The sequence below is a fragment of the Heterodontus francisci genome, unplaced genomic scaffold, assembly GCF_036365525.1.
Source record: "Heterodontus francisci isolate sHetFra1 unplaced genomic scaffold, sHetFra1.hap1 HAP1_SCAFFOLD_830, whole genome shotgun sequence".
NCBI lineage: Eukaryota > Metazoa > Chordata > Chondrichthyes > Heterodontiformes > Heterodontidae > Heterodontus > Heterodontus francisci.
In genome coordinates, this window is record NW_027140960.1 from 308,280 (window position 1) to 332,731 (window position 24,452).

At 50.6% G+C, this 24,452-nt stretch overlaps 1 protein-coding gene across 5 annotated transcripts in view; it reads right to left on the reverse strand.

The window, feature by feature from the left end:
* The window catches only part of LOC137361518 (active breakpoint cluster region-related protein-like), a 185,989-nt gene extending 174,756 nt beyond the window's left edge, over window positions 1–11,233 (reverse strand). Inside the window, exon 1 of one of the 5 annotated variants that reach the window (XM_068026349.1) lies at window positions 11,125–11,233. In XM_068026349.1, the coding sequence (XP_067882450.1) occupies window positions 11,125–11,155 (31 nt within the window). In that variant the 5' untranslated portion in view covers window positions 11,156–11,233. Of the gene's footprint in view, window positions 1–1,394; window positions 2,379–2,467; window positions 2,894–11,124 lie in introns of those variants that run through there. The other 4 variants (XM_068026348.1, XM_068026347.1, XM_068026346.1 and 1 more) reach the window with 4 other exon arrangements.
* Between the last annotated feature and the right edge of the window lie 13,219 nt (window positions 11,234–24,452).

Genomic DNA, 24,452 nt, shown 5'->3' on the forward strand with positions numbered 1-24,452 from the left:
ATATACAGAGAGAGAGAGATACAGAGAGAGAGAGATACAGAGAGAGAGATACAGAGATACAGAGAGACAGAGACAGAGATACAGAGAGAGAGACAGAGACAGAGATACAGAGAGAGAGAGACAGAGACAGAGATACAGAGAGAGGGACAGAGAGAGAGAGATAGACAGAGAGAGATATACAGAGAGAGAGAGATACAGAGAGAGAGAGATACAGAGAGAGAGAGATACAGAGAGAGAGATACAGAGATACAGAGAGAGAGAGGTAGACAGAGAGAGAGATACAGAGAGAGAGAGATACAGAGATATAGAGAGATAGACAGAGAGAGAGAGATACAGAGAGAGAGAGAGCTAGACAGAGAGAGAGATACAGAGAGAGAGAGAGATAGACAGAGAGAGAGAGATACAGAGAGAGATACAGAGAGATAGACAGAGAGAGAGATAGAGAGAGATAGAGAGAGATAGAGACAGAGAGACACAGAGACAGAGATACAGAGAGAGAGAGAGATACAGAGAGAGAGATACAGAGATACAGAGAGAGAGATACAGAGAGAGGGAGAGATACAGAGGGAGAGCGATGGAGGGAGAGTGAGACAGATACAGAGGGAGAGAGATACAGAGAAACAGAGAGAGGGATCCAGAGAGAGACAGAGAGAGAGAGAGAAAGAAATACAGAGAATGAAAAAGACAGTGAGAGAGACAGAGAGAGACAGACAGGCAGAGAGAGAGAGAGAGACAGAGAGAGAGAGAGAGAGAGAGAGACAGACAGAGAGAAAGGGAAAGAAGTACAGAGAATGAAAAAGACAGCGCGAGAGAGAGAGGCAGAGAGAGAGAAAGACAATGAGAGAGAGAGAGATACAGTGAGAGAGGCACAGAGAGAGAGAGAGAGAGGGGAGAGAGAAAGAAATACAGAGAAAGAAAAAGACAGCGAGAGAGAGAGAGAGAGAGAAAGACAGAGACACAGAGAGAGAGACAGACAGAGAGATTGAGAGAGAGAGACAGAGATGGAGAGAGAGAGAGAGACAGAGACAGGGTAGGGTAGGCAGTGGTGTAGTGGTATTGTCACTGTTCTAGTAACCCAGAGACCCAGGGTATTTCTCTGGGGGACATGGGTTCAAATCCCACCACAGCAGAAGGTGGAATTTGAATTGAATTAATAAATCTGGAATTAAAAAGCTGGTCTAATGACGGCCATGAAACCATTGTCAATTGTTGTAAAAACCCATCTGGTTCACTAATGTCCTTTAGGGAAGGGAATCTGCTGTCCTTACCTGGTCTGGCCTACATGTGACTCCAGACCCACAGCAATTTGGTTGACTCTTGCATGCCCTCCGACATGGCCTAGCAAGCCACTCAGTTGTACCTAAACACTACGAAGTCAATACAAAGGAACCTACCCCACACGGACTGCAGAGGTTCAAGAAGGCAGCTCGCCACCAACTTCTCGAGGGGTAATGAGCGATGGGCGATAAATGCTGGCCTGGCCAGTGACGCCCACATCCCATGAATGAATACAAAAAGAGAGACAGAGAGACTGAGAGAGGGAGAGAGAGAGTGAAAAGCACAGAGAAAGAGAGAAACAGAGAGAACGACAGTGAGAGAGAAAGAGACAGACAGAGAGAGACAGAGAGGAAGAGACAGAGAGAGACAGACAGAGAGAGAGAAAGACAGTGAGAGAGAAAGAGACAGAGAGAGACAGACAGAGACAGAGAGGAAGAGAGAGAGAGAGAAAGAGAGAGAGACTGAGAGAGGGAGAGAGAGCGTGAAAAGCACAGAGAAAGAGAAACAGAGAGAAAGACAGTGAGAGAGAAAGAGACAGAGAGAGAGACAGACAGAGACAGAGAGAGAGGAAGAGAGGGAGAGAGACAGACAGAGAGAGAGAAAGACAGTGAGAGAGAAAGAGACAGACAGAGACAGAGAGAGGAAGAGAGGGAGAGAGACAGACAGAGAGGGAGAGAGACAGACAGAGAGAGAGAGATAGAACAACAGAGTGAGAGAGAGACAGAGGGAGAGAGAGAGACAGAGAGAGAGAGAGAAAAAGAAAGGGGGAGAGAGAGAGACAAAGAGAGACAGACAGAGAAAGAGAGAGACAGAGAGCGAGAGAGAGAGACAGGCAGAGACAGAAAGAGAGAAAGACAGAGAGAGAGCGAGAGAGACAGAAAGACAGAGCGAGACAGAGAGAGGGAAAGACAATGAGAGAGGGAGAGAGAGAGAGAGTGAGGGATTGGAGACGGAGGGAGAGAGAGAGAGACAGAGAGTGAGAGATTGGAGATGGAGGGAGAGAGAGTGAAGGATTTAAGATGGAAGGAGAGAGAGAGAGACACTTTGTTTAACCCAGCAGATTCCAGTCAGTCAGCGGGTGAGCTGATCGCCTGGCCCCCCCGTGGCCGGACTCTGCTCCTTCCCTCCTGACGGTCGGTCAAACCACAAGCTGCCTGTCTGAGGGGGACAGGAAATCCAGTCAGCTTACCGGAGACGCCATGTGTCGTCAGATAGCGGCATGCCTCGAGGTAGATGTCCATCGGAGTTGGGAAGGAGAGAGGAGAAGAGGGAGGTGCTGCGCGGGGCGACTGTCTCCGAGCCCTCACCGGCCCCTTCAATCGACAGCGAGGAAGGCCTGAGGCCTCAGAGAGAGAGAACGAGAGTGCAGGCCTGAAAGACGACGAGCCTCCCTCGACCACAAGTTCCCCAATGCCTGCAGGCGTCTGCCTTCTCTGCCTTCTTGCGCAAGTTTCACACGAAACAGAACAAAGCAAAACGAGACAATGCAACGAGGCTTTCTTCACGTTACAGCCTCTCCCACAAGAGCTGACCACATCCCATGTTGCATACGAGGCCAGTGGGCCCCAGCGAAGGGCCCCCGGTGCAAAGGATATGCCTGTGATACAACTTCAGGGGCAGTTAAGGGAGTGTCGCACTGTGGGAGGGTCAGTACAGAGGGAGTGCCGCACTGTCTGAGGGTCAGTACCGAGGGAGTGCCGCACTGTCGGAGGGTCAGTACCGAGGGAGTGCCGCACTGTCGGAGGGTCAGTACCGAGGGAGTGCCGCACTGTCGGAGGGTCAGTACCGAGGGAGTGCCGCACTGTCTGAGGGTCAGTACCGACAGAGTGCAGCATTATCGGAGGGTCAGTACTGAGGGTGTGCCGCACTGTCGGAGGGTCAGTACTGAGGGAGTGCCGCACTGTCGGAGGGTCAGTACCGAGGGAGTGCCGCACTGTCAGAGGGTCAGTACCGAGGGAGTGCCGCACTGTCGGAGGGTAAGTACTGAGGGAGTGCCGCACTGTCTGAGGGTCAGTACCGACAGAGTGCAGCACTATCGGGGGGTCAGTACTGAGGGAGTGCCACACTGTCTGAGGGTCAGTACTAAGGGAATGCCGCACTGTCGGAGGGTTAGTACTGAGGGAGTGCCGCACTGTCGGAGGGTCAGTACTGAGGGAATGCCGCACTGTCGGAGGGTCAGTACTGAGGGAGTGCTGCACTGTCTGAGGGTCAGTACTGAGGGAATGCCGCACTGTCTGAGGGTCAGTACTGAGGGAATGCCGCACTGTCGGAGGGTTAGTACTGAGGGAGTGCCGCACTGTCGGAGGGTCAGTACTGAGGGAATGCCACACTGTCTGAGGGTCAGTACTGAGGGAATGCCGCACTGTCGGAGGGTTAGTACTGAGGGAGTGCCGCACTGTCGGAGGGTCAGTACTGAGGGAATGCCACACTGTCTGAGGGTCAGTACTGAGGGAATGCCGCACTGTCGGAGGGTTAGTACTGAGGGAGTGCCGCACTGTCGGAGGGTTAGTACTGAGGGAGTGCCGCACTGTCAGAGGGTCAGTACTGAGGGACTGCCGCACTGTCGGAGGGTTAGTACTGAGGGAGTGCTGCACTGTCTGAGGGTCAGTACTGAGGGAATGCCTCACTGTCGGAGGGTTAGTACTGAGGGAGTGCTGCACTGTCTGAGGGTCAGTACTGAGGGAGTGCCGCACTGTCTGAGGGTCAGTACTGAGGGAATGCCGCACTGTCGGAGGGTCAGTACTGAGGGAGTGCCGCACTGTCGGAGGGTCAGTACTGAGGGAGTGCCGCACTGTCGGAGGGTCAGTACTGAGGGAGTGCCGCACTGTCGGAGGGTCAGTACTGAGGGAGTGCCGCATGATCGGAGGGTCAGTACTGAGGGAGTGCCACACTGTGGGAGGGTCAGTACTGAGGGAGTGCCGCACTGTCGGAGGGTCAGTACTGAGGGAGCGCCACACTGTCGGAGGGTCAGTACTGAGGGAGCGCCACACTGTCGGAGGGTCAGTACTGAGGGAGTGCCGCACTGTCGGAGGGTCAGTACTGAGGGAGTGCCGCATTGTGGGAGGGTCAGTACTGAGGGAGTGCCGCATTGTGGGAGGGTCAGTACTGAGGGAGTGTCACACTGTCAGAGGGTCAGTACTGAGGGAGTGCCGCACTGTCTGAGGGTCAGTACTGAGGGAATGCCGCACTGTCGGAGGGTCAGTACTGAGGGAGTGTCACACTGTCGGAGGGTCAGTACTGAGGGAATGCCGCACTGTCGGAGGGTTAGTACTGAGGGAGTGCCGCACTGTCGGAGGGTCAGTACTGAGGGAGTGCCGCACTGTCGGAGGGTCAGTACTGAGGGAATGCCGCACTGTCGGAGGGTCAGTACTGAGGGAGTGTCACACTGTCTGAGGGTCAGTACTGAGGGAGTGTCACACTGTCTGAGGGTCAGTACTGAGGGAATGCCGCACTGTCGGAGGGTTAGTACTGAGGGAGTGCCGCACTGTCGGAGGGTCAGTACTGAGGGAGTGCCGCACTGTCGGAGGGTCAGTACTGAGGGAATGCCGCACTGTCGGAGGGTCAGTACTGAGGGAGTGCCGCACTGTCGGAGGGTCAGTACTGAGGGAGTGCTGCACTGTCTGAGGGTCAGTACTGAGGGAGTGCCGCACTGTCGGAGGGTCAGTACTGAGGGAGTGCCGCACTGTCGGAGGGTCAGTACTGAGGGAGTGCCGCATTGTGGGAGGGTCAGTACTGAGGGAGTGCCGCATTGTGGGAGGGTCAGTACTGAGGGAGTGTCACACTGTCAGAGGGTCAGTACTGAGGGAATGCCGCACTGTCGGAGGGTCAGTACTGAGGGAGTGTCACACTGTGGGAGGGTCAGTACTGAGGGAGTGCCGCACTGTCGGAGGGTCAGTACTGAGGGAGTGTCACACTGTGGGAGGGTCAGTACTGAGGGAGTGCCGCACTGTCGGAGGGTCAGTACTGAGGGAGTGTCACACTGTGGGAGGGTCAGTACTGAGGGAGTGCCGCACTGCGAGACGCCAAACCGAGGACCCCGTCTTCCCTCTCGGGTGGATGTAAGAGATCCCAGGGCCGCGATTGGGAAGAAGAGTGGACTGGCGGTGTGGAGGGAATTCTCCCCGGTGTCCTGGGGCCCATGTTTATCCCTGAACCAACATCACTGAACAAAACAGATGATCCGGGCCATGACAGTGGGAAAAAAGGCAGCTCCTTCGAGGGGTGCGGAGATTCTGAAAGGCGTTATAGAACAGCATGGGTCTTTTTCTCACAGAGGAGTTCCCCACTGCTCACTCTGCAGTTGCTACTTCCTCCCGACAGTGTGCTCAAAGGTTTGCCCAAAAAACAATGCTGCACGCTTTTGAGCTGACTTACTTTCGTTTCCAAAATCAGGTTCCCCACTGGGGCAGGGAGATGTTTGGGTGAAATAACGACAGCCCTCGCAGAACGTAACCAGCAGAAAAAAACACACACACAGCTGCTGAGTTAGCAAGGGATTGTAATATCTGAAACTTCAGGGAGGGACACAGCTCTCTCCTAACGCACTGTGACATCCGGTCCCAGAGGGGGAAAGGACAGTGTATCTAACGCACTGTGACACCCGGTCCCAGAGGGGGAAAGGACAGTGTGTCCAACGCACTGTGACACCCGGTCCCAGAGGGGGAAAGGACAGTGTATCTAACACACTGTGACACCCGGTCCCAGAGGGGGAAAGGACAGTGTATCTAACACACTGTGACACCCAGTCCCAGAGGGGGAAAGGACAGTGTATCTAACGCACTGTGACACCCGATCCCAGAGGGGGAAAGGACAGTGTATCTAACGCACTGTGACACCCGGTCCCAGAGGGGGAAAGGACAGTGTATCGAACACACTGTGACACCCAGTCCCAGAGGGGGAAAGGACAGTGTATCTAACACACTGTGACACCCAGTCCCAGAGGGGGAAAGGACAGTGTATCTAACGCACTGTGACACCCGATCCCAGAGGGGGAAAGGACAGTGTATCTAACGCACTGTGACACCCGGTCCCAGAGGGGGAAAGGACAGTGTATCTAACACACTGTGACACCCGGTCCCAGAGGGGGAAAGGACAGTGTATCTAACACACTGTGACACCCAGTCCCAGAGGGGGAAAGGACAGTGTATCTAACGCACTGTGACACCCGATCCCAGAGGGGGAAAGGACAGTGTATCTAACGCACTGTGACACCCGGTCCCAGAGGGGGAAAGGACAGTGTATCTAACACACTGTGACACCCAGTCCCAGAGGGGGAAAGGACAGTGTATCTAACACACTGTAACACCCGGTCCCAGAGGGGGGAAAGGACAGTGTATCTAACACACTGTGACACCCGGTCCCAGAGGGGGAAAGGACAGTGTATCTAACACACTGTGACACCCAGTCCCAGAGGGGGAAAGGACAGTGTATCTAACACACTGTAACACCCGGTCCCAGAGGGGGGAAAGGACAGTGTATCTAACGCACTGTGACACCCGGTCCCAGAGGGGGAAAGGACAGTGTATCTAACACACTGTGACACCCAGTCCCAGAGGGAGGAAAGGACAGTGTATCGAACACACTGTGACACCCGGTCCCAGAGGGGGAAAGGACAGTGTATCTAACACACTGTGACACCCGGTCCCAGAGAGGGAAAGGACAGTGTATCTAACACACTGTGACACCCGGTCCCAGAGGGGGAAAGGACAGTGTATCTAACACACTGTGACACCCGGTCCCAGAGAGGGAAAGGACAGTGTATCTAACACACTGTGAAACCCGGTCCCAGAGGGGGGAAAGGACAGTGTGTCCAACGCACTGTGACACCCGGTCCCAGAGGGGGAAAGGACAGTGTATCTAACACACTGTGACACCCGGTCCCAGAGAGGGAAAGGACAGTGTATCTAACACACTGTGAAACCCGGTCCCAGAGGGGGGAAAGGACAGTGTGTCCAACGCACTGTGACACCCGGTCCCAGAGGGGGAAAGGACAGTGTATCTAACACACTGTGACACCCGGTCCCACAGGGGAAAAGGACAGTGTATCTAACACACTGTGACACCCGGTCCCAGAGGGGGAAAGGACAGTGTATCTAACACACTGTGACACCCGGTCCCACAGGGGAAAAGGACAGTGTATCTAACACACTGTGACACCCAGACCCAGAGGGGGAAAGGACAGTGTATCTAACGCACTGTGACACCCGGTCCCAGAGGGGGAAAGGACAGTGTATCTAACACACTGTGACACCCGGTCCCAGAGGGGGAAAGGACAGTGTATCTAACACACTGTGACACCCAGTCCCAGAGGGGGAAAGGACAGTGTATCTAACGCACTGTGACACCCAGTCCCAGAAGGGGAAAGGACAGTGTATCTAACGCACTGTGATACCCAGTCCCAGAGGGGGAAAGGACAGTGTATCTAACACACTGTGACACCCAGTCCCAGAGGGGGAAAGGACAGTGTATCTAACGCACTGTGATACCCAGTCCCAGAGGGGGAAAGGACAGTGTATCTAACATACTGTGACACCCGGTCCCAGAGGGGGAAAGGACAGTGTATCTAACACACTGTGACACCCGGTCCCAGAGGGGGAAAGGACAGTGTATCTAACGCACTGTGACACCCGGTCCCAGAGGGGGAAAGGACAGTGTATCTAACACACTGTGACACCCAGTCCCAGAGGGGGAAAGGACAGTGTATCTAACACACTGTGACACCCGGTCCCAGAGGGGGAAAGGACAGTGTATCTAACACACTGTGACACCCGGTCCCAGAGGGGGAAAGGACAGTGTATCTAACACACTGTGACACCCAGTCCCAGAGGGGGAAAGGACAGTGTATCTAACACACTGTGACACCCGGTCCCAGAGGGGCAAAGGACAGTGTATCTAACACATTGTGACACCTGGTCCCAGAGGGGGAAAGGACAGTGTATCTAACACACTGTGACACCCGGTCCCAGAGGGGGAAAGGACAGTGTATCTAACACACTGTGACACCCGGTCCCAGAGGGGGAAAGGACAGTGTATCTAACACACTGTGACACCCGGTCCCAGAGGGGGGTAAGGACAGTGTATCTAACACACTGTGACACCCAGTCCCAGAGGCGGAAAGGACAGTGTATCTAACGCACTGTGACACCCGGTCCCAGAGGGAGAAAGGACAGTGTATCTAACACACTGTGACACCCGGTCCCAGAGGGGGAAAGGACAGTGTATCTAACACACTGTGACACCCGGTCCCAGAGGGGGGAAAGGACAGTGTATCTAACACACTGTGACACCCAGTCCCAGAGGGGGAAAGCACAGTGTATCTAACGCACTGTGACACCCGGTCCCAGAGGGGGAAAGGACAGTGTGTCTAACACACTGTGACACCCGGTCCCAGAGGGGGGAAAGGACAGTGTATCTAACACACTGTGACACCCGGTCCCAGAGGGGGAAAGGACAGTGTATCTAACTCACTGTGACACCTGGTCCCAGAGGGGGAAAGGACAGTGTATCTAAGGCACTGTGACACCCGGTCCCAGAGGGGGAAAAGACAGTGTATCTAACACACTGTGACACCCAGTCCCAGAGGGGGAAAGGACAGTGTATCTAACACACTGTGACACCCAGTCCCAGAGTGGGAAAGGACAGTGTATCGAACGCACTGTGACACCCAGTCCCAGAGGGGGAAAGGACAGTGTATCTAACGCACTGTGACACCCGGTCCCAGAGGGGGGAAAGGACAGTGTATCTAACACACTGTGACACCCGGTCCCAGAGGGGGGAAAGGACAGTGTATCTAACACACTGTGACACCCGGTCCCAGAGGGGGGAAAGGACAGTGTATCTAACACACTGTGACACCCGGTCCCAGAGGGGGGAAAGGACAGTGTATCTAACACACTGTGACACCCGGTCCCAGAGGGGGGAAAGGACAGTGTATCTAACACACTGTGACACCCGGTCCCAGAGGGGGGAAAGGACAGTGTATCTAACACACTGTGACACCCGGTCCCAGAGGGGGAAAGGACAGTGTATCTAACACACTGTGACACCCGGTCCCAGAGGGGGAAAGGACAGTGTATCTAACACACTGTGACACCCGGTCCCAGAGGGGGGAAAGGACAGTGTATCTAACACACTGTGACACCCAGTCCCAGAGGGGGAAAGGACAGTGTATCTAACGCACTGTGACACCCGGTCCCAGAGGGGGAAAGGACAGTGTATCTAACACACTGACACCCGGTCCCAGAGGGGGAAAGGACAGTGTATCTAACACACTGTGACACCCGGTCCCAGAGGGGGGAAAGGACAGTGTATCTAACACACTGTGACACCCAGTCCCAGAGGGGGAAAGGACAGTGTATCTAACGCACTGTGACACCCGGTCCCAGAGGGGGAAAGGACAGTGTATCTAACACACGGTGACACCCGATCTGCATGCTCCCATCCCCCCATGGTTCAAAGCCATCCGAAAGAAAGTGTTATCTTGATGTAAAAACAAATTGATGGTTTACTCAGACAGCAGTGTTGTTTCAGTTCAGTAACAATGGGTCACTGTGTTGACAATCAAATTCAAATATATCTGGTGTGGAAATTCTCTCACAGGCTGTCCACAGACTCTGTATTCAAATCTTCCTGTTCGTCCCCGAGCTTTGACTATCTATGCTTTGTGATCATGCCCTATTTTAGCTTCTTCGACTACCTATCACCCAACCCGTCCTCATCAAACAGATCCCTTCCTCTCCGCTGCCGCCCCTCAACTCACCAGAGCTCTGAGACAGCCCGCCTGTGGATGGGAAACCCCCGTTGTAACTTCCTTCCGGTTCCCTTCAGGACATGGGCGGACGGCAATTCGCCTTTGGGGGGCATCACAGAAAACTGCCCGGTCGTCCCTCTGCACAGTCCCCCATCAAACACTCCCCAGGACAGGTACAGTACGGGGGTTAGATACAGAGTAAAGCTCCCTCTACACTGTCCCCATCAAACACTCCCAGGACAGGTACAGTACGGGGGTTAGATACAGAGTAAAGCTCCCTCTACACTGTCCCCCATCAAACACTCCCCAGGACAGGTACAGTACGGGGTTAGATACAGAGTAAAGCTCCCTCTACACTGTCTCCCATCAAACACTCCCCAGGACAGGTACAGTACGGGGGTTAGATACAGAGTAAAGCTCCATCTACACTGTCCCCCATCAAACACTCCCCAGGACAGGTACAGTACAGGGGTTAGATACAGAGTAAAGCTCCCTCTACACTGTCCCCATCAAACACTCCCCAGGACAGGTACAGTACGGGGGTTAGATACAGAGTAAAGCTCCCTCTACACTGTCCCCATCAAACACTCCCCAGGACAGGTACAGTACGGGGGTTAGATACAGAGTAAATCTCCCTCTACACTGTCCCCATCAAACACTCCCCAGGACAGGTACAGTACGGGGGGTTAGATACAGAGTAAAGCTCCCTCTACACTGTCCCCCATCAAACACTCCCAGGACAGGTACAGTACGGGGGTTAGATACACAGTAAAGCTCCCTCTACACTGTCCCCATCAAACACTCCCAGGACAGGTACAGTACGGGGGTTAGATACAGAGTAAAGCTCCCTCTACACTGTCCCCCATCAAACACTCCCCAGGACAGGTACAGTACGGGGGGTTAGATACTGAGTTCAGTTACCACAGACGGATCGTACAGTAAGGATTACACAATCAGGGTGTGGATTGCACAGATCACCACGATCTCACTGAACAGGCTCAGAGGGGCTAAATGGCCTTTCGCTGCTCCTCTCCTGCACCGATATCGTCTGCAGGATGTCTCCCGGGGAAATGATGGGCAGGAGGCCTCGGTCTTACCTGTTGCTCTGGGTATCTGCTGTCCGGCCATTGGGGCTAGTCAGGGGCTGTCGGATGTGATCACTCCGAGTGTGGGTTCCTCTCTGCCCTCAAACCCTGCCGCTAACACTTGGTGTGTGAGCAGTTTTTTTTTGTGCATGTGGTGTCAGTAGATTGTGAACACTGATCTCCGGGTCTATCTATGAATAGAATGACTGAGTTCATATCCTGTGTGAGCAGGTACAGAGATAGATACAAGTGATCTGCAAGGGAGGGAGGGAGATGCGGCGGGTCAGTGAGTGAGGGAGGGGGATACGGAGGGTCAGTGAGTGAGGGAAGGGGATACGGAGGGTCAGTGAGTGAGGGAGGGAGATACGGAGGGTCAGTGAGCGAAGGAGGGGGATACGGAGGGTCAGTGAGTGAGGGAGGGGGATACGGAGGGTCAGTGAGTGAGGGAGGGAGATACGGAGGGTCAGTGAGCGAAGGAGGGGGATACGGAGGGTCAGTGAGTGAGGGAAGGAGACACTGAGGGTCACTGAGGGAGGGTGTGTTTCTGAGGGTGTTAGTGGTGCCGATTTCTGCCCCTCTCTCACACCGGCAGCTAGCAGTACATTAAACGCATGGTGCGATCCCAAGAGGGAATGGGCGGATTTGCTGGACATTGCAAGGTCGGGTTGCTCCGTCTTCACTCCGAGAGTGATCCGAGTTTGAGGGGGCTTCTCCGCCTCGCCTCAGCTCCTCCTCAACCCGAGGGGCGGAGTGTCCGAGTGAACGGATCACGCCTTTCCCCTTCTCCTCGGGTTTTTGCCGGGTCTGAGTGTTCACTGTCCACTGAGGGGCCCGGAGAGGAAACCTCTCGGCAAGTGGAGTAACGGGAGAGAAGAGTCAGGAGCGGAATGAATGGGAGTAAAGAGGAGAGGGGCTGAATGTGGAACAAGGTTAATCCCCTCTCTCTCTCTCTCCTCATTCTGCTTTCTCTCTCTCTCCTCAATCTGCTTTCTCTCTCTCTCTCTCTCTCCTCATTCTGCTTTCTCTCTCTCTCCTCATTCTGCTTTCTCTCTCTCTCTCTCTCTCTCCTCATTCTGGTTTCTCTCTCTCTCTCTCTCTCTCTCCTCATTCTGGTTTCTCTCTCTCTCCTCATTCTGCTTTCTCTCTCTCTCTCCTCATTCTGCTTTCTCTCTCTCTCCTCATTCTGCTTTCTCTCTCTCTCTCCTCATTCTGCTTTCTCTCTCTCTCTCCTCATTCTGCTTTCTCTCTCTCTCTCCTCATTCTGCTTTCTCTCTCTCTCCTCATTCTGCTTTCTCTCTCTCTCCTCATTCTGCTTTCTCTCTCTCTCTCTCTATCTCCTCATTCTGCTTTCTCTCTCTCTCCTCATTCTGCTTTCTCTCGATCCTCATTCTGCTTTCTCTCTCTCTCTCTCCTCATTCTGCTTTCTCTCTCTCTCTCCTCATTCTGCTTTCTCTCTCTCTCTCCTCATTCTGCTTTCTCTCTCTCTCTCTCTATCTCCTCATTCTGCTTTCTCTCTCTCTCTCTCTCCTCATTCTGCTTTCTCTCTATCCTCATTCTGCTTTCTCTCTCTCTCTCTCCTCATTCTGCTTTCTCTCTCACTCTCTCTCTATATCCTCATTCTGCTTTCTCTCTCTCTCTCTCTCCTCATTCTGCTTTCTCTCTCTCTCTCTCTCTGCTCATTCACCTTTCTCTCTCTCGCTCTCTCTCTGCTCATTCTGCTTTCTCTCTCTCTCTCTCTCTCCTCATTCTGCTTTATCTCTCTCTCCTCATTCTGCTTTCTCTCTCTCTCTCTATCTCCTCATTCTGCTTTCTCTCTCTCTCTCTATATCCTCATTCTGCTTTCTCTCTCTCTCTCTCTCTCTCCTCATTCTGCTTTCTCTCTCTCTCTGCTCATTCTGCTTTCTCTCTCTCTCTCTCTCTCTCTCTCCTCATTCTGCTTTCTCCCTCTCTCTCTCTCTCCTCATTCTGCTTTCTCTCTCTCTCTCTCTCTCTCTACTCATTCTGCTTTCTCTCTCTCTCTCTCTCTCTCCTCATTCTGCTTTCTCTCTCCTCATTCTGCTTTCTCTCTCTCTGCTCATTCTGCTTTCTCTCTCTCTGCTCATTCTGCTTTCTCTCTCTCTCTCTCTCTGCTCATTCTGCTTTCTCTCTCTCTCTCTCTCTGCTCATTCTGCTTTCTCTCTCTCTCTCTCTCTCTCCTCATTCTGCTTTCTCTCTCTCTCTCTCCTCATTCTGCTTTCTCTCTCTCTCCTCATTCTGCTTTCTCTCTCTCTCTCTCTCTCTCCTCATTCTGGTTTCTCTCTCTCTCCTCATTCTGCTTTCTCTCTCTCTCTCCTCATTCTGCTTTCTCTCTCTCTCCTCATTCTGCTTTCTCTCTCTCTCTCCTCATTCTGCTTTCTCTCTCTCTCTCCTCATTCTGCTTTCTCTCTCTCTCTCCTCATTCTGCTTTCTCTCTCTCTCCTCATTCTGCTTTCTCTCTCTCTCCTCATTCTGCTTTCTCTCTCTCTCTCTATCTCCTCATTCTGCTTTCTCTCTCTCTCCTCATTCTGCTTTCTCTCGATCCTCATTCTGCTTTCTCTCTCTCCTCATTCTGCTTTCTCTCTCTCTCTCCTCATTCTGCTTTCTCTCTCTCTCTCCTCATTCTGCTTTCTCTCTCTCTCTCTCTATCTCCTCATTCTGCTTTCTCTCTCTCTCTCTCTCCTCATTCTGCTTTCTCTCTATCCTCATTCTGCTTTCTCTCTCTCTCTCTCCTCATTCTGCTTTCTCTCTCACTCTCTCTCTATATCCTCATTCTGCTTTCTCTCTCTCTCTCTCTCCTCATTCTGCTTTCTCTCTCTCTCTCTCTCTGCTCATTCACCTTTCTCTCTCTCGCTCTCTCTCTGCTCATTCTGCTTTCTCTCTCTCTCTCTCTCTCCTCATTCTGCTTTATCTCTCTCTCCTCATTCTGCTTTCTCTCTCTCTCTCTATCTCCTCATTCTGCTTTCTCTCTCTCTCTCTATATCCTCATTCTGCTTTCTCTCTCTCTCTCTCTCTCTCTCCTCATTCTGCTTTCTCTCTCTCTCTGCTCATTCTGCTTTCTCTCTCTCTCTCTCTCTCTCTCTCTCCTCATTCTGCTTTCTCCCTCTCTCTCTCTCTCCTCATTCTGCTTTCTCTCTCTCTCTCTCTCTCTCTACTCATTCTGCTTTCTCTCTCTCTCTCTCTCTCTCCTCATTCTGCTTTCTCTCTCCTCATTCTGCTTTCTCTCTCTCTGCTCATTCTGCTTTCTCTCTCTCTGCTCATTCTGTTTCTCTCTCTCTCTCTCTCTGCTCATTCTGCTTTCTCTCTCTCTCTCTCTCTGCTCATTCTGCTTTCTCTCTCTCTCTCTCTCTCTCCTCATTCTGCTTTCTCTCTCTCCTCATTCTGCTTTCTCTCTATCCTCATTCTGCGTTCTCTCTCTCTCTCTCCTCATTCTGCTTTCTCTCTCACTCTCTCTCTATATCCTCATTCTGCTTTCTCTCTCTCCTCATTCTGCTTTCTCTCTCTCTCTGCTCATTCTGCTTTCTCTCTCACTCTCTCTCTATATCCTCATTCTGCTTTCTCTCTCTCTCTCTCCTCATTCTGCTTTCTCTCTCTCTCTCTCTCTGCTCATTCAGCTTTCTCTCTCTCGCTCTCTCTCTGCTCATTCTGCTTTCTCTCTCTCTCTCTCTCTCCTCATTCTGCTTTATCTCTCTCTCCTCATTCTGCTTTCTCTCTCTCTCTCTATCTCCTCATTCTGCTTTCTCTCTCTCTCTCTATATCCTCATTCTGCTTTCTCTCTCTCTCTCTCTCTCTCTCCATTCTGCTTTCTCTCTCTCTCTCTCTCTCTCCTCATTCTGCTTTCTCTCTCTCTCTCCCTCTCTCTCTCCTCATTCTGCTTTCTCTCTCTCTCTCTCTCTCTCTACTCATTCTGCTTTCTCTCTCTCTCTCCTCATTCTGCTTTCTCTCTCCTCATTCTGCTTTCTCTCTCCTCATTCTGCTTTCTCTCTCTCTCTCTCTCTGCTCATTCTGCTTTCTCTCTCTCTCTCTCTCTCCTCATTCTGCTTTCTCTCTCTCCCTTCCTCTCCTCATTCTGCTTTCTCTCTCTCTCTTTCTCTCCTCATTCTGCTTTCTCTCTCTCTCCTCATGCTGCTTTGTCTCTCTCTCTCCTCATTCTGCTTTCTCTCTCTCTCCTCATTCTGCTTTCTCTCTCTCTCCTCATTCTGCTTTCTCTCTCTCTCTCTCTCTCTCTCTCCTCATTCTGCTTTCTCTCTCTCTCTCTCTCCTCATTCTGCTTTCTCTCTCTCTCTCTCTCCTCATTCTGCTTTCTCTCTCTCTCTATCTCCTCATTCTGCTTTCTCTCTCTCTCTCTCTCTCCACAATCTGCTTTCTCTCTCTCTCTCTCCACAATCTGCTTTCTCTCTCTCTCTCTCTCTCCTCATTCTGCTTTCTCTCTCTCTCCTCATTCTGCTTTCTCTCTCTCTCTCTCTCTATCTCCTCATTCTGTTTTCTCTCTCTCTCTCTCTCTATCTCCTCATTCTGCTTTCTCTCTCTCTCTCTCTCTATCTCCTTATTCTGCTTTCTCTCTCTCTCTCTCTCTCTCTCTCTCTCCTCATTCTGCTTTCTCTCTCTCTCTCTCCTCATTCTACTTTCTCTCTCTCTCTCTCCTCATTCTGCTTTCTCCCTCTCTCTCTCCTCATTCTGCTTTCTCTCTCTCTCCCTCCTCATTCTACTTTCTCTCTCTCTATCCTCATTCTGGTTTCTCTCTCTCTCTCTCCGCATACTGCTTTCTCTCTCTCTCTCTCTCTGCTCATTCTGCATTCTCCCTCTCTCCTCATTCTGCTTTCTCTCTCTCGCTTTCTCTCCGCTTTCTCTCTCCGCATTCTGCTTTATCTCTCTCTCTCTCTCCGCATTCTGCTTTCTCTCTCTCTCTCTCCTCATTCTGCTTTCTCTCTCTCTCTCTCCTCATTCTGCTTTCTCTCTCTCTCTCTCCTCATTCTGCTTTCTCTCTCTCTCTCTCCGCATTCTTCTTTGTCTCTCTCTCACTCTCCTCATTCTGCTTTCTCTCTCTTTCTCTCTCCTCATTCTGGTTTCTCTCTCTCTCTCTCCTCATTCTGCTTTCTCTCTCTCTCTCTCTCTCTCCTCATTCTGCTTTCTCTCCGCATTCTGCTTTCTTTCTCTCTGCATTCTGCTTTCTCCCTCTCACTCTCCTCATTCTGCTTTCTCTCTCTCTCTCTCTCTCTCTCTCTCCGCATTCTGCTTTCTCCCTCTCTCCCTCCTCATTCTGCTTTCTCTCTCTCTCTCTCCGCATTCTGCTTTCTCTCTCTCTCTCCTCATTCTGCTTTCTCTCTCTCTCTCTCCACATTCTGCTTTCTCTCTCTCTCTCTCCGCATTCTGCTTTCTCTCCCTCTCGCTCCTCATTCTGCTTTCTCTCTCTCTCTCTACTCATTCTGCTTTCTCTCTCTCTCCCTCCTCATTCTACTTTCTCTCTCTCTCTCCTCATTCTGCTTTCTCTCTCTCTCTCTCCTCATTCTGCTTTCTCTCTCTCTCTCTCCTCATTCTGCTTTCTCTCTCTCTCCCTCCTCATTCTACTTTCTCTCTCTCTCTCTCCGCATTCTGCTTTCTCTCTCTCTCTCTCCGCATTCTGCTTTCTCTCTCTCTCTCCGCATTCTGCTTTCTCTCTCTCCCTCCTCATTCTGCTTTCTCTCTCTCTATCCTCATTCTGGTTTCTCTCTCTCTCTCTCCGCATACTGCTTTCTCTCTCTCTCTCTCTCTGCTCATTCTGCATTCTCTCTCTCTCCGCATACTGCTTTCTCTCTCTCTCTCTCTCTGCTCATTCTGCTTTCTCCCTCTCTCTCTCTCCTCATTCTGCATTCTCTCTCTCTCTCTGCTCATTCTGCTTTCTCTCTCTCTCTTTCTCTGCTCATTCTGCTTTCTCTCTCTCTCTCTCTCTCTGCTCATTTTGCTTTCTCTCTCTCTCTCTCTCTCTCTCCGCATACTGCTTACTCTCTCTCTCTCTCTCCTCATTCTGCTTTCTCTCTCCTCATTCTGCATTCTCTCTCTCTCCGCATTCTGCTTTGTCTCTCTCTCTCTCCGCATTCTGCTTTCTCTCTCTCTCGCTCCCCATTCTGCTTTCTCTCTCTCTCGCTCCTCATTCTGCTTTCTCTCTCTCTCGCTCCTCATTCTGCTTTCTCTCTCTCTCGCTCCTCATTCTGCTTTCCCTCTCTCTCTCTCCGCATTCTGCTTTCTCTCTCTCTCTCTCCGCATTCTGCTTTCTCCGTCTCTCTCTCCGCATTCTACTTTCTATCTCTCTCTCTCCGCATTCTGCTTTCTCTCTCTCTCTCTCTCTCCGCATTCTGCTTTCTCCCTCTCTCTCTCCGCATTCTGCTTTCTCTCTCTCTCTATCCTCATTCTGGTTTCTCTCTGTCTCTCACTCCTCATTCTGGTTTGTCTCTCTCTCTCTCTCCTCATTCTGCTTTCTCTCTCTCTCTCTCTCTCTCCGCATTCTGATTTCTCTCTCTCTCTCTCCGCATTCTGCTTTCTCTCTCTCTCTCTCCGCATTCTGCTTTCTCTCTCTCTCTCTCCTCATTCTGCTTTCTCTCTCTCTCTCTCTCTCCGCATTCTGCTTTCTCTCTCTCTCTCTCTCTCCGCATTCTGCTTTCTCTCTCTCTCTCTCCGCATTCTGCTTTCTCTCTCTCTCGCTCCTCATTCTGCTTTCTCTCTCTCTCTCTCCTCATTCTGCTTTCTCTCACTCTCTCTCTCTCCGCATTCTGCTTCCTCTCTCTCTCTCTCTCTCCGCATTCTGCTTTCTCTCTCTCTCTCTCCGCATTCTGCTTTCTCTCTCTCTCGCTCCTCATTCTGCTTTCTCTCTCTCGCTCCTCATTCTGCTTTCTCCCTCTCTCTCTCTCTCCTCATTCTGCTTTCTCCCTCTCTCTCTCTCTCCTCATTCTGCTTTCTCTCTCCTCATTCTGCTTTCTCTCTCCTCATTCTGCTTTCTCTCTCTCTCTCTCTCTCTCTCCTCATTCTGCATTCTCTCTCTCTCTGCTCATTCTGCTTTCTCTCTCTCTCTCTTTCTCTGCTCATTCTGCTTTCTCTCTCTCTCTCTCTCTCTGCTCATTCTGCTTTCTCTCTCTCTCTTTCTCTCCTCATTCTGCTTTCTCTCTCTCTCTTTCTCTCCTCATTCTGCTTTCTCTCTCTCTCTGCTCATTCTGCTTTCTCTCTCTCTCTCTCTCTGCTCATTCTGCTTTCTCTCTCTCTCTCTCTCTCTGCTCATTCTGCTTTCTCTCTCTCTCTCTCTCTCCTCATTCTGCTTTCTCTCTCTCTCTCTCCTCATTCTGCATTCTCTCTCTCTCTCTCCTCATTCTGCTTTCTCTCTCTCTCTCTCCTCATTCTGCTTTCTCTCTCTCTCTCTCTCTGCTCATTCTGCTTTCTCTCTCTCTCTCCTCATTCTGCTTTCTCTCTCTCTCTCCTCATTCTGCTTTCTCTCTCTCTCTCTGCTCATTCTGCTTTCTCTCTCTCTCTCTGCTCATTCTGCTTTCTCTCTCTCTCTCTCCTCATTTTGCTCTCTCTCTCTCTCTCTCTCTGCTCATTCTGCTTTCTCTCTTTCTCTCTCTCTGCTCATTCTGCTTTCTCTCTCTCTCTCTCTCTGCTCATTCTGCTTTCTCTCTCTCTCTGCTCATTCTGCTTTCTCTCTCTCTCTTTCTCTCCTCATTCTGCTTTCTCTCTCTCTCTTTCTCTCCTCATTCTGCTTTCTCTCTCTCTCTTTCTCTCCTCATTCTGCTTTCGCTCTCTCTCTCTCTCTCTCCTCATTCTGCTTTCTCTCTCTCTCTCTCTCTCCTCATTCTGCTTTCTCTCTCTCTCTCTCTCTCTCTCTCCTCATTCTGCTTTCTCTCTCTCTCTCTCTCTCCTCATTCTGCTTTCTCTCTCTCTCTCTCTCTCTCCTCATTCTGCTTTCTCTCTCTCTCCTCATTCTGCTTTCTCTCTCTCCCCTCATTCTGCTTTCTCTCTCTCTCCGCATTCTGCTTTCTCTCTCTCTCCGCATTCTGCTTTCTCTCTCTCTCTCCTCATTCTGCTTTCTCTCTCTCTCTCTCTCTCTCTATCTATCTCCTCATTCTGCTTTCTCTCTCTCTCTCTCCTCATTCTGCTTTCTCTCTGTCTCTCTCCGCATTCTGCTTTCTCTCTCTCTCCGCATTCTGCTTTCTCCCTCTCTCTCTCTCCGCATTCTGCTTTCTGTCTCTCACTCTCCTCATTCTGCTTTCTCTCTCTCTCTCTCTCTCTCCGCATTCTACTTTCTATCTCTCTCTCTCCGCATTCTGCTTTCTCCCTCTCTCTCTCCGCATTCTGCTTTCTCTCTCTCTCTATCCTCATTCTGGTTTCTCTCTGTCTCTCTCTCCTCATTCTGGTTTGTCTCTCTCTCTCTCTCCTCATTCTGGTTTCTCACTCTCTCTCTCCTCATTCTGCTTTCTCTCTCTCTCTCTCCTCATTCTGCTTTCTCTCTCTCTCTCTCCTCATTCTGCTTTCTCTCTCTCTCTCTCTCTCCGCATTCTGCTTTCTCTCTCTCTCTCTCTCTCCGCATTCTGCTTTCTCTCTCTCTCTCTCCGCATTCTGCTTTCTCTCTCTCTCTCCCTCCTCATTCTGCTTTCTCTCTCTCTCTCTCCTCATGCTGCTTTCTCTCACTCTCTCTCTCTCCGCATTCTGCTTTCTCTCTCTCTCTCCGCATTCTGCTTTCTCTCTCTCTCGCTCCTCATTCTGCTTTCTCTCTCTCTCCGCATTCTGCTTTCTCTCTCTCTCTCTCCGCATTCTGCTTTCTCCCTCCTTCTCTCCTCATTCTGCATTCTCTCTCTCTCTCTCCGCATACTGCTTACTCTCTCTCCTCATTCTGGTTTCTCTTTGTCTCTCTCTCCTCAATCTGGTTTCTCACTCTCTCTCTCACTCCTCAATCTGGTTTCTCTCTCTCTCTCTCTCTCTCTCTCTCTTCTCAATCTGGTTGCTCTCTCTCTCTCTCCCTCCTCATTCTGGTTTCTCTCTCTCTCTCTCTCCCTCTCTCTCTCCTCATTCTGGTTTCTCTCTCTCTCTCTCCTCAATCTGGTTTCTCACTCTCTCTCTCACTCCTCAATCTGGTTTCTCACTCTCTCTCTCTCTCTCTCTCTTCTCAATCTGGTTTCTCTCTCTCTCTCTTTCTCTCCTCAATCTGGTTTCTCTCTCTCTCTCTCTCCTCATTCTGCTTTCTCTCTCTCTCTCTCTCCTCATTCTCATTCTGATTTCTCTCTCTCTCTCCCTCCTCATTCTGGTTTCTCTCTCTCTCTCCCTCTCTCCTCAATCTGGTTTCTCTCTCTCTCTCTCTCTCCTCATTCTGGTTTCTCTCTCTCTCTCTATCTCCTCATTCTGGTTTCTCTCTCTCTCTCTCCGCATTCTGCTTTCTCTCTCTCTCTCTCTCCGCATTCTGCTTTCTCTCTCTCTCTCTCCGCATTCTGCTTTCTCTCTCTCTCTCTCCGCATTCTGCTTTCTCTCTCTCTCGCTCCTCATTCTGCTTTCTCTCTCTCTCTCTCTCTCTCCGCATTCTGATTTCTCTCTCTCTCTCTCCGCATTCTGCTTTCTCTCTCTCTCTCCTCATTCTGCTTTCTCTCTCTCTCTCTCTCCTCATTCTGCTTTCTCTCTCTCTCTCTCCTCATTCTGCTTTCTCTGACTCTCTCTCTCTCCGCATTCTGCTTTCTCTCTCTCTCTCTCCGCATTCTGCTTTCTCTCTCTCTCTCTCCGCATTCTGCTTTCTCTCTCTCTCGCTCCTCATTCTGCTTTCTCTCTCTATCGCTCCTCATTCTGCTTTCTCCCTCTCTCTCTCTCTCCTCATTCTGCTTTCTCCCTCTCTCTCTCTCTCCTCATTCTGCTTTCTCTCTCCTCATTCTGCTTTCTCTCTCTCTCTCTCTCCTCATTCTGCATTCTCTCTCTCTCTGCTCATTCTGCTTTCTCTCTCTCTCTGCTCATTCTGCTTTCTCTCTCTCTTTCTCTGCTCATTCTGGTTTCTGTCTCTTTCTTTCTCTGCTCATTCTGCTTTCTCTCTCTCTCTTTCTCTCCTCATTCTGCTTTCTCTCTCTCTCTCTGCTCATTCTGCTTTCTCTCTCTCTCTTTCTCTCCTCATTCTGCTTTCTCTCTCTCTCTGCTCATTCTGCTTTCTCTCTCTCTCTCTGCTCATTCTGCTTTCTCTCTCTCTCTCTCTCTCCTCATTCTGCTTTCTCTCTCTCTCTCTCCTCATTCTGCTTTCTCTCTCTCTCTCTCTCTGCTCATTCTGCTTTCTCTCTCTCTCTCCTCATTCTGCTTTCTCTCTCTCTCTCCTCATTCTGCTTTCTCTCTCTCTCTCTCTCTGCTCATTCTGCTTTCTCTGTCTCTCTCTCCTCATTTTGCTTTCTCTCTCTCTCTCTCTCTCTCTCTGCTCATTCTGCTTTCTCTCTTTCTCTCTCTCTGCTCATTCTGCTTTCTCTCTCTCTCTCTCTCTGCTCATTCTGCTTTCTCTCTCTCTCTCTCTCTGCTCATTCTGCTTTCTCTCTCTCTCTTTCTCTCCTCATTCTGCTTTCTCTCTCTTTCTCTCCTCATTCTGCTTTCTCTCTCTCTCTTTCTCTCCTCATTCTGCTTTCTCTCTCTCTCGCTCTCTCTCCTCATTCTGCTTTCTCTCTCTCTCTCTCTCTCTCTCCTCATTCTGCTTTCTCTCTCTCTCTCTCTCTCCTCATTCTGCTTTCTCTCTCTCTCCTCATTCTGCTTTCTCTCTTTCTCCTCATTCTGCTTTCTCTCTTTCTCCTCATTCTGCTTTCTCTCTCTCTCCGCATTCTGCTTTCCCTCTCTCTCCGCATTCTGCTTTCCCTCTCTCTCCTCATTCTGCTTTCTCTCTCTCTCCGCATTCTGCTTTCTCTCTCTCTCCGCATTCTGCTTTCTCTCTCTCTCTCCTCATTCTGCTTTCTCTCTCTCTCTCTCTCTCTCTATCTCCTCATTCTGCTTTCTCTCTGTCTCTCTCCGCATTCTGCTTTCTCTCTCTCTCCGCATTCTGCTTTCTCCCTCTCTCTCTCTCCGCATTCTGCTTTCTGTCTCTCACTCTCCTCATTCTGCTTTCTCTCTCTCTCTCTCTCTCTCTCTCTCTCCGCATTCTACTTTCTATCTCTCTCTCTCCGCATTCTGCTTTCTCTCTCTCTCTCTGCTCATTCTGCTTTCTCTCTCTCTCTCTCTCTCCTCATTCTGCTTTCTCTCTCTCTCTCTCTGCTCATTCTGCTTTCTCTCTCTCTCTCTCTCCTCATTCTGCTTTCTCTCTCTCTCTCCTCATTCTGCTTTCTCTCTCTCTCTCCTCATTCTGCTTTCTCTCTCTCTCTCTCTCTGCTCATTCTGCTTTCTCTGTCTCTCTCTCCTCATTTTGCTTTCTCTCTCTCTCTCTCTCTCTCTCTGCTCATTCTGCTTTCTCTCTTTCTCTCTCTCTGCTCATTCTGCTTTCTCTCTCTCTCTCTCTCTGCTCATTCTGCTTTCTCTCTCTCTCTCTCTCTGCTCATTCTGCTTTCTCTCTCTCTCTTTCTCTCCTCATTCTGCTTTCTCTCTCTTTCTCTCCTCATTCTGCTTTCTCTCTCTCTCTTTCTCTCCTCATTCTGCTTTCTCTCTCTCTCGCTCTCTCTCCTCATTCTGCTTTCTCTCTCTCTCTCTCTCTCTCTCCTCATTCTGCTTTCTCTCTCTCTCTCTCTCTCCTCATTCTGCTTTCTCTCTCTCTCCTCATTCTGCTTTCTCTCTCTCTCCTCATTCTGCTTTCTCTCTTTCTCCTCATTCTGCTTTCTCTCTTTCTCCTCATTCTGCTTTCTCTCTCTCTCCGCATTCTGCTTTCCCTCTCTCTCCGCATTCTGCTTTCCCTCTCTCTCCTCATTCTGCTTTCTCTCTCTCTCCGCATTCTGCTTTCTCTCTCTCTCCGCATTCTGCTTTCTCTCTCTCTCTCCTCATTCTGCTTTCTCTCTCTCTCTCTCTCTCTCTATCTCCTCATTCTGCTTTCTCTCTGTCTCTCTCCGCATTCTGCTTTCTCTCTCTCTCCGCATTCTGCTTTCTCCCTCTCTCTCTCTCCGCATTCTGCTTTCTGTCTCTCACTCTCCTCATTCTGCTTTCTCTCTCTCTCTCTCTCTCTCTCTCCGCATTCTACTTTCTATCTCTCTCTCTCCGCATTCTGCTTTCTCTCTCTCTCTCTCCGCATTCTGCTTTCTCCCTCTCTCTCTCCGCATTCTGCTTTCTCCCTCTCTCTCTCCGCATTCTGCTTTCTCCCTCTCTCTATCCTCATTCTGGTTTCTCTCTGTCTCTCTCTCCTCATTCTGGTTTGTCTCTCTCTCTCTCTCCTCATTCTGGTTTCTCACTCTCTCTCTCTCCTCATTCTGCTTTCTCTCTCTCTCTCTCTCCTCATTCTGCTTTCTCTCTCTCTCTCTCTCTCCGCATTCTGCTTTCTCTCTCTCTCTCTCTGCATTCTGCTTTCTCTCTCTCTCTCTCCGCATTCTGCTTTCTCTCTCTCTCTCCCTCCTCATTCTGCTTTCTCTCTCTCTCTCTCCTCATTCTGCTTTCTCTCACTCTCTCTCTCTCCGCATTCTGCTTTCTCTCTCTCTCTCTCTCTCCGCATTCTGCTTTCTCTCTCTCTCGCTCCTCATTCTGCTTTCTCTCTCTCTCCGCATTCTGCTTTCTCTCTCTCTCTCTCCGCATTCTGCTTTCTCCCTCCTTCTCTCCTCATTCTGCATTCTCTCTCTCTCTCTCCGCATACTGCTTACTCTCTCTCCTCATTCTGGTTTCTCTTTGTCTCTCTCTCCTCAATCTGGTTTCTCACTCTCTCTCTCACTCCTCAATCTGGTTTCTCTCTCTCTCTCTCTCTCTCTCTTCTCAATCTGGTTGCTCTCTCTCTCTCTCCCTCCTCATTCTGGTTTCTCTCTCTCTCTCTCTCCCTCTCTCTCTCCTCATTCTGGTTTCTCTCTCTCTCTCTCCTCAATCTGGTTTCTCACTCTCTCTCTCACTCCTCAATCTGGTTTCTCACTCTCTCTCTCTCTCTTCTCAATCTGGTTTCTCTCTCTCTCTTTCTCTCCTCAATCTGGTTTCTCTCTCTCTCTCTCTCCTCATTCTGCTTTCTCTCTCTCTCTCTCTCCTCATTCTCATTCTGATTTCTCTCTCTCTCTCCCTCCTCATTCTGGTTTCTCTCTCTCTCTCTCCTCAATCTGGTTTCTCTCTCTCTCCTCATTCTGGTTTCTCTCTCTCTCTCTCCTCATTCTGGTTTATCTCTCTCTCTCTCTCTCTCTATCCTCATTCTGGTCTCTCTCTCTCTCTCTCTCCTCATTCTGGTTTCTCTCTCTCTCTCTCTCTCT